Below are 13,315 nucleotides of genomic sequence, written 5' to 3' on the forward strand. Positions count from 1 at the left end.
CTATCGAACGATCATATAGTAAGTACATTTTGTTATCTGTTTTTTTTTTTTGTAAGGTGAGAAAATTTAATACAAATAGCCTATGTAATTAATAGTTACCCAACACAACCAAACACACCCACCCCAATAGACTTCCATCCTACTTGATATTTATTATGTAAGGAAAACATTAGCAAAGAACAATAATTAATTAAAGTGTTGAAAAATCAGTTCAACCAAATTCATTTTGTATTTTCCATACCATGCATATTGGGGTCTATACATTAAAAATACAACAAAAAGCTAAATTACTAAAAATATGTTATACAAATAAATATACCACATGTTAGGGTTTCTTTTTAAAATTTGTAGGTGTTGATTTTATACCTTGTGATATCGTTTTCAACGCAACAAATGAGGGCAAATTTGAATTATTTTTTTTTTGAAGAAATAAATGAATATCACAGTATGAATTTAATGTACGTATATATTTGAATATATAAAAAATTGAATAAAATTCAAGTCATGAAATATATGTTTGAAATGTTACTATATGGTAATTATTTTCTTTTGATAAAAAGTCAAATGGTTTGTGTAAGCTACCTTCTTCTAGACTAACAATTTGTTATATTAATTGTTACTTTTAATGATTTTTAAGGATCTAATATAACTATTTAATTTTACACTGTCACAATATTATTCTATGAAATTGAGCGATTTAAAAATTTATACTACAATTATTACGCAATATCTTAATTAACATATAAAGAAAAAGTTGTAGAGAGAAGTAAACAAAGATGGGAACAGGAGAACAAAGGGTCTTCAACAAACTTAGAAAAAGATAACTATTTGATTAACATTTAAATTAAGCAAAGTTGTCATTAACTTCAACAATAGCTAAAGCCAAACAAACTTTCAATAGACAAATAAACTTCCCTTCATATTGAAAAAGATGGCTTTAATTATCGCAAAAAAAATAAAAAACTTTGTTTTGATCTTAAGCCACTTTTATTAATAATTATTATAAATAATTAATTGCATTTTTCTAAGTTAACTAGTTAGTTGGATTCCCTTACATCATATAAAACCATTCGAGATATCTAAAAACAATTCAATTATATACCTGATGAAATTAAATATCGTTTTGTCCGATATGTATAATTAAAATAAATGTAACTTTACCTATTCCTTAGGAAAAAGAAGAATCTAAAAGGAAATATTGTTTGAAAAGCATAAGGTATATATAAATATTTAATAGTAAATAATTTACTTCATAAGTGGTAGTAGTTAAGGAATATTAGATCGATGCATTATATTGTTTAACAATGCACGTTTCTTAATCACGAAAAAGATAATTACGATTTGGTACAACTTTTGTCATTTAATTAGAGTCACGAGAGGCTAATTGATGATTACACTTCGCCCAACCATTCCTATTTTATTTATTTTGGCTCAATTGCCTAATTATTCCTATTTTATTTATTTTGGCTCAATTGCCTAATTATGTATTATAATTAGTGATTGATCATATATATTAAGTGGAAGCTAGTTTAGCTTAGAGTTTATGAATTCAGCCAAACTCAATAGTTTTAGTCGGAGCGAAGCTAGTGTGTTGGTTGTTGGTTCATTCAAACTTATATTTTTTGTTTAAATTTTATATTTATTTAATAAGTATAAATTATCTATTTAGAAATCATTAATTTAAAAACATTAGAATTCAGAATCAATAAGCTTTAAATATTGTCTCCACTCTTCGTCTCTGGTTTTAATCCAAACCTTTTGACTTGTGAAATTTATCAAATATATATCGTTTATTTTGCTTAAAACCTGATAACTTACAAAAAAAAATTTAAATATAATTCATAAATTTCAAATTTTAGCTTCGCCAAAATTACTAAGCTTTGGAAAATAATTTATAGGACCATTTGAGGTCCCAAAAATGAACAAAAAAGAGAAGGCCATCATATAGACACCACCACATGCATTATCTATACTTTAATTATGCCTTAGCTAGCAAGAAACTTCTATTAGAACTTTTTTCTTTCTTTTATGTGTTGTAGCATCATTTATAATATAAAGTGAAGTGGCCACTTCACTATTTATCTTTTTCCTTTTTATTTGGGTAAAAAAATCCGATTTATAAATTCATTATTTTGCTGGTTGGCTAAGAAAAAACAAATGATATTTTGAGAAAAAAACATAATTTACATCGCGATAATTTCTTTTAAAGAAATTTTCAAGCACACTTTATCAATAATGTCGATTTAATAATTACAAACAAAATAGAACATTTGTTCCATATATATTCGCGTAGTTAAGAAATTAAATATTTTCTAGTGCTAGTGAGATATAGGAATAAATATTATGATGATAACCGATAAGTTTTTCACAAAGTAATCATCATTATGGTTATTAATCATTTTTTCTTGTGTGTTTTATTAATTTCAGCTAGTTCTGATTGCTTTTCGAAGATATTATCACCTAACCAAATGTAATTATTTTTCAAAAGAAACAACTAATTATAATAATAGCAATAAACATGGTTTGTTTCCAATGCAAGGAACCTAACTCACCCCACTTAGCTTACATAGATCAATTAAATTCATAGATATGTTTTGTTATACTATGTTATTCAAAATTTGAGATATCGTCGGGTGCATGTATGATCCTTTAAAAATAATATAATTTAACGAAATATATACAATATAGAGCATGAGAGAGCAACACAAATAATTAGTGTATTATTCATCGTGTCCAATTTATATGACACATTATTTAATCAGTTTAAAATAGAATGACATATTTTTATATTTAGTAATTTTAAAATGACTATTTTTATTTTTAGTAGGATGATTTATCAGTACATAAAAAAACATTTATGACTTATTTTTGTTGAAGAAGAAGGAAGCTAACGATTGAAAATATAGTCGTAATATAATCCTAATCAACTTCAACTAGTACAATTAGTAGCAACCTAATCGATTAATAGTTTAATCCTAACTCAAATTCTACAACAGTGTTGTAAACTCGTCGATCAGTTTCGTTGACCTGTTCCTTCGACATGTTTCAATCATCAGCTTCCTTCTTCATCCACACTTGCTGCAGATACGTGTTGGACCTGTTCCAATCGTCAACTTTCTTCTTTTTCAACAATTTTAAGCTGTAAATTTTCAAAGTCAAATTAAATCATATAAATAAAAACGAAAGAGTACTCGTAGTGTATTGTATGTTACGTATACTTATAAAGTTCTCCTCCTTTTTTATCATTATCTTGCAATGCTTTAATTGATGTTGTGTTTTGCTAGTTGTAGCCCATCTCTTTTTCTTTTCTTTTGTTCTTTTTTTCTTCACAAGAACCTCACTTTCTCCATTTCACTTAAATCAGACCCTTTTAGTCTGGAGGATATAGCTAGCATATTTTTTATATGGATCGCCAGTATTTGGTTCAGTGAATTAAGTTATTCCTTTTTTTATTATAAGTTTCACATTTGAGTGGTTTTAGATATAGAAAAATGATTGGCAGACTCTAGAGATCGAGCATTTCCTCGTGAATGGAGCTCTAGTCCTGTCAATGTAAATTCAAATTAATCAAATTTCAATACTGATATCAAACACTAAATAAAAAAACTAGCAAAACATAAATGTGTTTATATAAATACTTATTCTTATCAGAAATATATTTCTCTTATTTCTTTCACTTGAGAATATGAATATTACTGGTCATAGTTTCACTTTGTGTATGTCCCAACTTTTATTTTCTTCTGGATTCCACTGCTAGTGATCATTATGGTTATGCACCTCAAATTAATCAAAATGTCGATCGGGTCATATTTCACTTCTCGAGAGTTAAATTACATAAACTTTGACTAATATTTTAATATCGATTTTTTCACCATGTCGACATGAGAAGAATTCTTACTTATCGTATAATTCATATATTTTTTAAATATAAATATTTTACTTTTAAAATATAGAGTTATATCATTAATCGAATAAACTCTTAAAAATCAAACATAACAAATATTTTGAGACGAAGGGTTATTTATAATCAGACCTTCTTAGAATGTAAGTAAAATGTATTACATACATGTCAAGTATTATATGACTTTGATGATATAAATATTCTTTATTGACTTGAAGGAATTGACAGAGAATTTAATATGGGAAAAGTGCGATATTGTACCATATAATATATGCTCCTTAAATTTACAAAAATAACAAAAGGATAAAGTATTCCTTGCGTTGCGTACGCAATTTCGGAAATTAACTTATTTGCTAGGGAAAGCAAATTGCTACTTGGAACTTGGACCAACGTTTTACTACGGCAAAGGCAAAGCATCAAATATATGTACCAATTACTTTCTCCGTCTAATATTAGATCGATACTTTCTATTTTATATGATAATTAAAAAATTATTTTGAAAAATGATCAAATTTACTCTTTTGTTCTTTATTCATACTAATTAGCCTCTTTAAGAAAATAAATTTGGATTTTTAGAATTTGGTTAAACTTCCAAAGGCCATATTAATCATAGGGGTAAAATGGGAAAAAGTAATTGATTATGTCATGATTTATCGAGTATGAAACAAATATTTTTAGTAAGATGTCATCTAATTGCAAATATAAGTATTTTGAGTGACCGATCAAAATATATATATTTTTTTGTTTCTCACTTTAATGGAGTTGTGATTAAATACACATGGCGCATTGCAGACGCTCTCAACATAATTTTCTCCATACTCAAAGCTCAATCCGAAATTACTAAACTCTAGTTAAGAACGAAACAGTCACACGACGACAACTCACTTTTAACTTTGTCCTATATATTCTCAATGATATCTAGCATGTGTTGTTAGGTAGTTGAGGAAAACGATTAGACAAAGTACAAGGGGGAAAATGAACGATTGGGTATATCTCATATGATATTTTTCATCTATGATAATTTAAGTATTTCATTAGCTAAAGAAACAAGGATTTTGGCACACTATTTATTAATTAATCTCATTTTCTATATATGGTTAATTATTTATTAACAATTATCTTTTAAGTGATTATATATGTAAAAAATAATAATTAAATGATCAGCATATGAAATTTAAATTCAATACTTCAACATTGTACACAATTGAATAACCGTAACTACTATCCAAAGTTATATGCTTTGGTGTTTTCATCACTCAAAAGATCAATATTTAGGAATTTCTTAAAATATAAATTTTATAATATGAAATTTTGAATGAGTTGTGTACAATGTGGGCCGTATAAGAGTAAGCTTGTAATTATGTTTTGTTTTTTTTTTTTTTAAAAAAAAAGGTATGTTTTGTATATTATCTTGTATATATTATAGTTTAATACAGTAAACATTTTTTCCTAAAATTGGGACAACAAAAATCAACAATCTTGGTCCAAAGGTGCATTTAGTGTTAATGATTATAATGATTATAATTAGGTCCACCAGTTAATACCTTGATCAGTTAAGTCATATTAATATTAGGAAATAATGGTAGTTAGAGAAAGAGTTATGACTTAACTTTCACTTCTGGAGTCTATTATAATTGTTGGATGATATTAAAATAATGAAACTTCACTACTTATACCCAAATAATAATCTCAAGTACTGGTGACCCACATAATTTTAAGTAACTTCATGGGGCCATTAGGCTATTTAACTAATAACTTAAAGTGACATTTGGACTCTTTTTTAAAACTACTTTTTGGTGTGTGCAAAAATGTTTCTTTAAAAAAATTAAGTGTTCGGAAAAAATTACGATTTGGAGAATATTTAGACGGTAGTTATGGTATGCAGCTATAATTTTAAGAAATTACGAAATATAATCGGCTTTTTTTGTCATATTGATTGACTGGTTGAAGAGTTTTTCCTACTTCTAACTACTAAGTCAAAGGTTCTAGGCTGGTAAACAGAACGATACATAGTTATATTTTAAGTTTTATAGCAAATAGAAAATACACGCATCAACACATGCGAACTAGTAGGCGCAATATATACCTATACGATTCTTTCTTGTGTTCTCAATTGGCTAATACTTGTCTAATATATGCATATTTCCGTTGAATATAATTCTTTTCTTGATATCCGTTCGATACAACTCTTTTGCAGGATAGTAATTGTAATTATGTTTCATAAATACGCTCTAAACTATAACTTAAATTTTTAAGAAATACATAAGACGCCTTTTAATATAGAAAAAAACTTCCCTATTATTGGTATCTAGTGACTATCTAAGGTGTATTTGAAAAGGGAAAAAATGGGTGAAAATTATATATGTCATTATATATTAAAAATGGTGACGTATAAATAACAAAGTACAATTAAAAAAGCCATATATATTTTTGGGGAGTGTATTTCACATGATAGAAAATATGTTCTTTAAATATTTTATTTGATGCAATTACCTTTTAAATATTTGGTTGCATTATATTGTTATAATAGTGGCTAAGTTATGCAAACTCACAAGTGGAATTAACTTGCAAGCAAGTACCAGCCAGAGTCAACATTATAACAATTGACAATATGGCTAAATTTCAATCTACATATATTTTATTTTGAAGTTACGCGTTTGTCAAATTTAATTTCAAACACGATATATTTAAAAATATTTGAAAATATATTTAAATCAAAATTTAAATGTTATTTGTACTTCCAAATTATGTAGGTGTGAACATTTTGACGAAACAAATGGCAATGGGCTCAGCCCAATTGACAAGAAACCAAATAAATTGACATTGTCACTCTCGAGTTTGTTAAATGTCGGACGGTTACAAAACAAAATTCCCTCAATAAAACATATTAAAAATAAAATAGAATTTCAACATACCCAAAAAAAAAATACTATTATCAAATTTTGGAATTTGACGAGTACATTATTTTGAGGATTAATTTTAGGAATTACATCATTTTAATATGAAAATACAATTTATTCCTCTTTAGTTTATAATTACATTAATTCCTTAAACAGTAACACAAACTAAATACATAATATGAAGCTCGGATACATTATAACATAAATCGAGTACATAATATGTAGCTCGGATACATTAAAACTAGCTCAGAAACATACTATGTAGCTCGGATACATTAAAAACTAGCTCAGATATATTATAAAATAAAACCGAATACATAATATGTAGCTCACGTACATTGAATGTCGGCTCGGATACATTAAAGAAATAAGGAATTTTAGAAGCTTTTAGAAATGTAAGAAAATATTGAAAATAAGAAAAAACATAAAAAGTGTATTTATGAATTTTCCCCAAGTTCAAGGTCTAGTCAAATATCATTACACAATCACATAGAGAGTATACTCATCGATGGAATCAACTTTGTATTTTAAGCAAATGCGTTATACATACCACCTAGATAAGGTACAAATACGAACCTCTAAACACGAAGGCTCAAATTAAATTTTACAAGAAAAGCAAATAAAACACACATTATTCTTTTAAAGTTATTACATTCTTCTAGTTTTTAACATTAGAATATGAGATGTGCTGATCAGACCGTGCTACACCTCGTCTTATCACCCTGGGCAATGATCCGTGAGAACGGATCATGCCTATGGAAACCCCACGGGGTTGGAGCGAGGAGGAGGAGGTGAAGGCTGCTTAGGAATATAAGGCATTAGAGGAGTCCCATGTTGTATAGGCCCTGGTCTTACTGAAGCTTTTGAGCTTGGAGCTGGATCTATCGGACGGTAATCTTCTAGATTTATCTTCCCTGCATCATCGATCCTTCTTGCTTCATTGACATTGCCCTGCAAATTTTACGTTCAGAGTAATACGACTCTTGCATAGTTTAGTTGTGTAATTGACAAGTTTCGTCAAAACCAATGTAACAATTCAAAGTGCAAGTACCTGTAGCTTTCTGTTTTTGATAATCACTGTCAATTCATTATCCTCCATTCCTGTGATTCAATTATAATAGAAGGCTACTTAATCAACGCACTATTAATTAATCACTATTTTCCCACGATCAGCAGTTATTTAAACTGATATTTTGATTGACTCGGTGTAAAAAGAAGGAAAAATGCATAAATATCTCTCAATTTATGTTTGAAATTTTAAAACATACTTATACTATATAAAGGTTCTATTACTTTAAACTTATTTTATAAATAATTTTCTACACATATGTGACACTATCTTCTAGGCCAAGCTTCAAATTATATAGTTGCCATGTAGACCGAAAGAAGATAAAAAATTATTTGTAAAATAAGTGTTGGGTAATATGATCTTAATATAATATAAGTGAAATTTCGAGCATAGATTAGGAGTACTTATGCACTTTCCCTAAAAAAAAAAATTATGATAATGGTTTTCATATGGGAATATTAGAAAGTATACCACTATTTCAGTGAAAAATTGATTTTTTCATCATGCATTTTCTCAATGAATTGATTTGAGGTGAGCTGATTCAATAGAAAATAAATGGTTTGTGAGATTCGATCTAGCTTAATTCATACTCAAAAAGCTAGTTTCAGCCTTATAAAAAATTCACGCCCAATGCATGGACAATATTAATACCAAATAAAATTAGGTCTTATTTCTAATTCACATCTCAAAACCTAGCTCAAACCACATATGTAGACTTTTGTTATAACACTTTTACAAAATCAAAAATAATTTCAAAAATATTGTAAATCATATGCTAAAATTTGATAAAAATATTTACCAAGAGTATTCGTTGAGGTGCCTCCATTGTCATAAGAAATAGAGCAAACCAAAACTGCCATTGTCAACAACAAGAGCAAAACAAAAGTAGTCTTCATAATGTGTGAGTATAACAAAATGCTGAGAAAAATTAATTTATAGAAAAAACAAATCGACAAGTACAATATAATCAGCCCATTATTTGAAGAAAAAAAAAGTGTTATGAAGCCGCCTTTTTTCACCTTATTTTCGGATTATATAAAAAAATAAATAAGAGACCAGAAAATCCGTCGAGATAAGAAGAAGAAAGTGTTATATAGCCCATGTTGCAAGCCTATATATGTATATATAATAATTTCTTTCGTTCGTTTTCACTTGTCACGATTTTCTTTTAAGAATTTAATGATAAGATGATTAACTAGCATTTCAAATGTATTTTTAATCATTAATAATAAAATTGTAATATATAGTATAATTCGTATCGCTTTTGAATATTTAAATTTTATTTTAAAATATTAAATTAATATAATCTAATTTAACTTTAAAAGTTAATTAAATTGACTTTCGATAAACGTAACGTGACAACTAAAATTTAAAAGGAAAAGAGACAATTAACTTATTGCTCCATCTATTCAACAATAGTTTTCCACTATTGACTTCACCCTCACCCCCCCTCCCCCTCCTTAAGAAATAATAAATAGTAGAGATAATATTTGACTTTATTAAATTTTAATGTTTTGAGAATGTATTAAATATTTCCTCCGTCCCTTTTTATTTTTCCACTTTTTCTTTTATAGTTGTCCCTAATTACTTGTCAATTTTGACAAATCAAGAAATGACAATTTTATCTATTATTCTCTCAATTAAATGACTAATTACTTTGAAAAATATAAAACTTTTCATCTACTTCATAATTTATAGGGATAAAATGATAGATTCACTACGTCATTAATTATTTTCTTAATATGTGTGCCAATTCAAAAATGGACAATTAAAAAGGAACGAAAGGAGCAATAAATAGTGTAGTATTTAATAGCAAGGGTAAAATAGACACACGAGATAAATTTTCTTTTGATTTTTAAAATTGCGTAAATAGTATTGGATACTCTCTCCGCCCCATTTTTTAAGTCACCTTTGGATTTCAAAATTCAAACAAGTCTATCTTTGACCGTAATTTTTCATAGATCTTTTAAATATTTTGAATTATCAATTATTGTGACTCATAATACTTTTTACATAATTTACAAATATAGAAATTTATTTTAAAAAAATTAAAATTTTCATACACAAATTGTTGACTCTCAAAACATAAAAGATGTCATATAAATTGGGAGATAGAGGGGGTAATTATTTTTAGCATAATAAATAATAATTGTTGAACGAAGGAATATCATAATAATTTGTTTTTAAATTAACATAAAGAGAGGGAACTAGCCACTAGGTATTACTTGTCCAATTTAAAAAAACTAAGAGATGATCACTTGATTCCTAACTATAGTCGTTTCCCAAAACATTTTCTAGGTAATATGGTAAAATCATCCTTCTATTTACTACTTTTTAAGAGAGTGTATCAAATTCTGAACAAACAAAAATGAACGAAGATTGATATAAAAATAAAAAAATAATTTTATTTTTTGAAAAAAGAGTGGTGAAGATAACATGTGTCACAGTGCTGGGACTATTGGAGGGGGTGAGGGCAATAAATGAGAGGAGTAATTGCTACTGTGTTTTGTTTTTGAATTGCATGAGAAAAAACAGTGTGAAATTGAATGCTGAGAGGCTTTTGCAGTCTCAAAACTTTATGGCTTATCGTTACATTAGTTAAATATTTCTTTTGTTTTTACTCGAAAAAATTTAACAGCTAAACAGTAAAAATTTTATATCTATTCTAGTTGTATCAATAAATATAAAGTTTTAAATTGATAAAAATTGAAATAATGAAAATAATCTGAATTAATATAATTTTCTTCGATTTGATTTGATTTTTGGATTATCAGGCCTAGGTTAATAATGTGTTTTCTCATGATATAATGTGAATTTAGATAAGAGGCCGCAGGTAGCATGGCCAATTTAAGAAAAAATGAGAAATGAACAGTAGATATAACTCATCAATTACAACTATTATAAATTGTTTTTATTATGACTGACCAGATTACTCATTTTCGTGCTACCATAATAGGCATATCAATAAATTTCTAGTCATTCTTATAATATAATAAAAGTATTTGACGGCCAGTAGGTAACTTCTTAAAACCTCCTTATGATAATGATTATTTTAGTTGCGGAAATAAGGATAATAATTTCAAAATAAAATGTAAAAAAATTATTATTTGTCGTTTGATTATGAAAATAAATGCACAGGATATGCCTAACTTTTCAAAATGGAAAAATTATGGGGCTAACTAAATTTATACTATTTAATAGCTCATCATAGTTATAGTTTGTTATAATTATCATTCGTGACTAACATTATATATTAATTACGTGGGCTGACTTCGAGTTTGTATGATTAGTCACGTTTGTATGTATAATTCACCATGATATACAAATACATATGTATAATACACAATTATTTAACGCATATACATGTACAGTTCACCTCTCGTCCACTCTCTGTCCTCTCTCGCTCGCCTCTCCCAATCTTGCTTGCCATATATACAAATGCATATGTATAATATACAATTATATACATATACAATTCACCTCTCTGTGCTCTCTCGCTCGCCTCTCTCCTCCCTCTCTGTGCTCTCTCACTCGCCTCTCCTCCCTCTCCCGGTCTCTGTTGTCTCTCTCCTCCCTCTTTCAATCTCTCTCGCTATATATACATATGTATAATATACAATTATCTTACAAATATACATATACAATTCACCTCTCTCCTCTCTCTTCCAGTCTCGCTTGCCTCTCTCCTCTATATAACATGTAGCTACAAATTGTAACTATAAAACTATATCTATGGAGAGTAATTAATTATTTTTAAGTGGCTATATGTGAAAGTTTCCTTTTCAAAATTGCAAAAATCAAATAATATAAAAAGGCTCAGCCCGTTATGTTTATAAGTCCAGGCCCATGTTAGTTGAAAAACTCAATACGTGATTTCTCCCTCATCGTCTGCAGAGAGAAGCTTTGCCAAGTTTATATAATTCAACAAAAATACATCGATAAAATTGGAACGATACAGAGAAGATTAGCATGGCCCCTGCACAAGGATGACACACACAAATCGAAAAATGGTCCAAATTTTTTTTTCAAACAAATCCGTAACTTTTTTCTACTTGCTTCATGATCCTGTTTTTTTTTTTTAGTGTATGTGTGTGTGTGTGTTAAAAAGGTTTTTTGGTGTACAAATTTGTGTATTGAAAGATTTAAGATCAATTGGCATTGGGCAGAATACATGGATGGAAAGAGGAGATGATACCGTGCATTGAGCAACTTGCGTAAAATGGACGTTGTGTATATGAAATTTGAAACAAGAATTTGAAGTTTATAGTTTCAGAATTATTTTTTAAATTAAAAATGATATTCATCGAGTTTGGTATCATAAAAATTTGAAAAGAACATTTTTTAGGAGAAAATGCTTATCATATGTAACAACGCCTCGAACATAGGATAATTCATCTATGAATTTACTATATACAAATATACAGAATTATGTAGCATTACATATATTTAATTTTATTACCAAAGACAAGTTATTCATTGTCCAATAAATTCAAAAAAGAAAGATTTTGTACGTATAAATATACTTATTTAGGTACGTATAAATATACATATTTTTTACTTATTAAAGACAAGTTCTTCACTTTCCAAAACATTTTGTATGAAACAACATCTTGAAGATAGAATAATTCATCTATAAATTCATTCTATACAAATATAGGTATCACTAACTCAAGTTTAGAAAAATATCTAAGAAAAACAACATATTCATCTCCAATAAATTATATGTACTCCACTAGAACCAACTCTCATACATCTACATGATTAATAGTATCGTTTTAAATAAGTGAAACTAAGAGTATGAAAAAGTTTTACGTTCATTCGTCTTGCAAAAAGCACGCAAATATTTGCGATATGAAAGCTAAAAAAATACAATAAAAACATATTGATTGATCACACGCTATGACAAATGAAGGGAGCACGTTTAGCCCAATCAACAATATCCCAGAATCGAACTTTTTTTGCGTCCACAAGGAGATTTAGAAGCATCTTCTTTTTCGTTCTTTTTCAGCATATTCCACAAAATTTGAACATCTTCATATTCACATTTCCTCACATCACGGTGTAGCTTTACATGTCCTATAAAATAAAAATTTTGAGAACGGTTATTCAAAATGTTTAAGTTACGAGTTTAATTTCTATATACCAACACTATTCAAATAAATTTATATTTTATTAATCAATCACGTAAAAAAAATCTATAAGTAATTATCTATAATTATTTTATAAGTGGGGTTTAGGAAAAGTAACATAACATGCATGCAAATGTTACTTTAACTTTTGAAAGGTAGAGAGTCTGTTTCGATAGACCATCAACTCAAAAGAGAAGTTATTCGAAAAGAGTTGCAAGAAATATATGACAATAAAATATCAAGATAGAAAGAAAATAAAGCAACAAATAACGTTCCTCTTTATGTTTCAACTCAAGTAATCAATTTCATTGAGTTA

At 27.8% G+C, this 13,315-nt stretch overlaps 1 protein-coding gene and 1 non-coding gene across 2 annotated transcripts; one reads left to right on the top strand and one right to left on the bottom strand.

The window, feature by feature from the left end:
- Positions 1-7,214: 7,214 nt before the first annotated feature.
- LOC104647180 (uncharacterized) lies at positions 7,215-8,961 on the bottom strand. The gene is made up of 3 exons (XM_010322000.4): positions 8,670-8,961; positions 7,853-7,902; positions 7,215-7,752 (listed from the first exon to the last, which is right to left on the bottom strand). The coding sequence occupies exons 1-3, from the start codon at positions 8,764-8,766 to the stop codon at positions 7,555-7,557; spliced, it is 345 nt and encodes a 114-aa protein (XP_010320302.1). The 5' UTR covers positions 8,767-8,961; the 3' UTR covers positions 7,215-7,554.
- Positions 8,962-11,787: 2,826 nt separating this feature from the next.
- Positions 11,788-11,892, top strand: LOC112939973 (U6 spliceosomal RNA). The gene has a single exon (XR_003246687.1). It is a non-coding gene; the product is annotated as a U6 spliceosomal RNA (small nuclear RNA).
- Positions 11,893-13,315: the final 1,423 nt, after the last annotated feature.

The sequence above is a fragment of the Solanum lycopersicum genome, chromosome 4, assembly GCF_036512215.1.
Source record: "Solanum lycopersicum chromosome 4, SLM_r2.1".
Classification (NCBI taxonomy): domain Eukaryota; kingdom Viridiplantae; phylum Streptophyta; class Magnoliopsida; order Solanales; family Solanaceae; genus Solanum; species Solanum lycopersicum.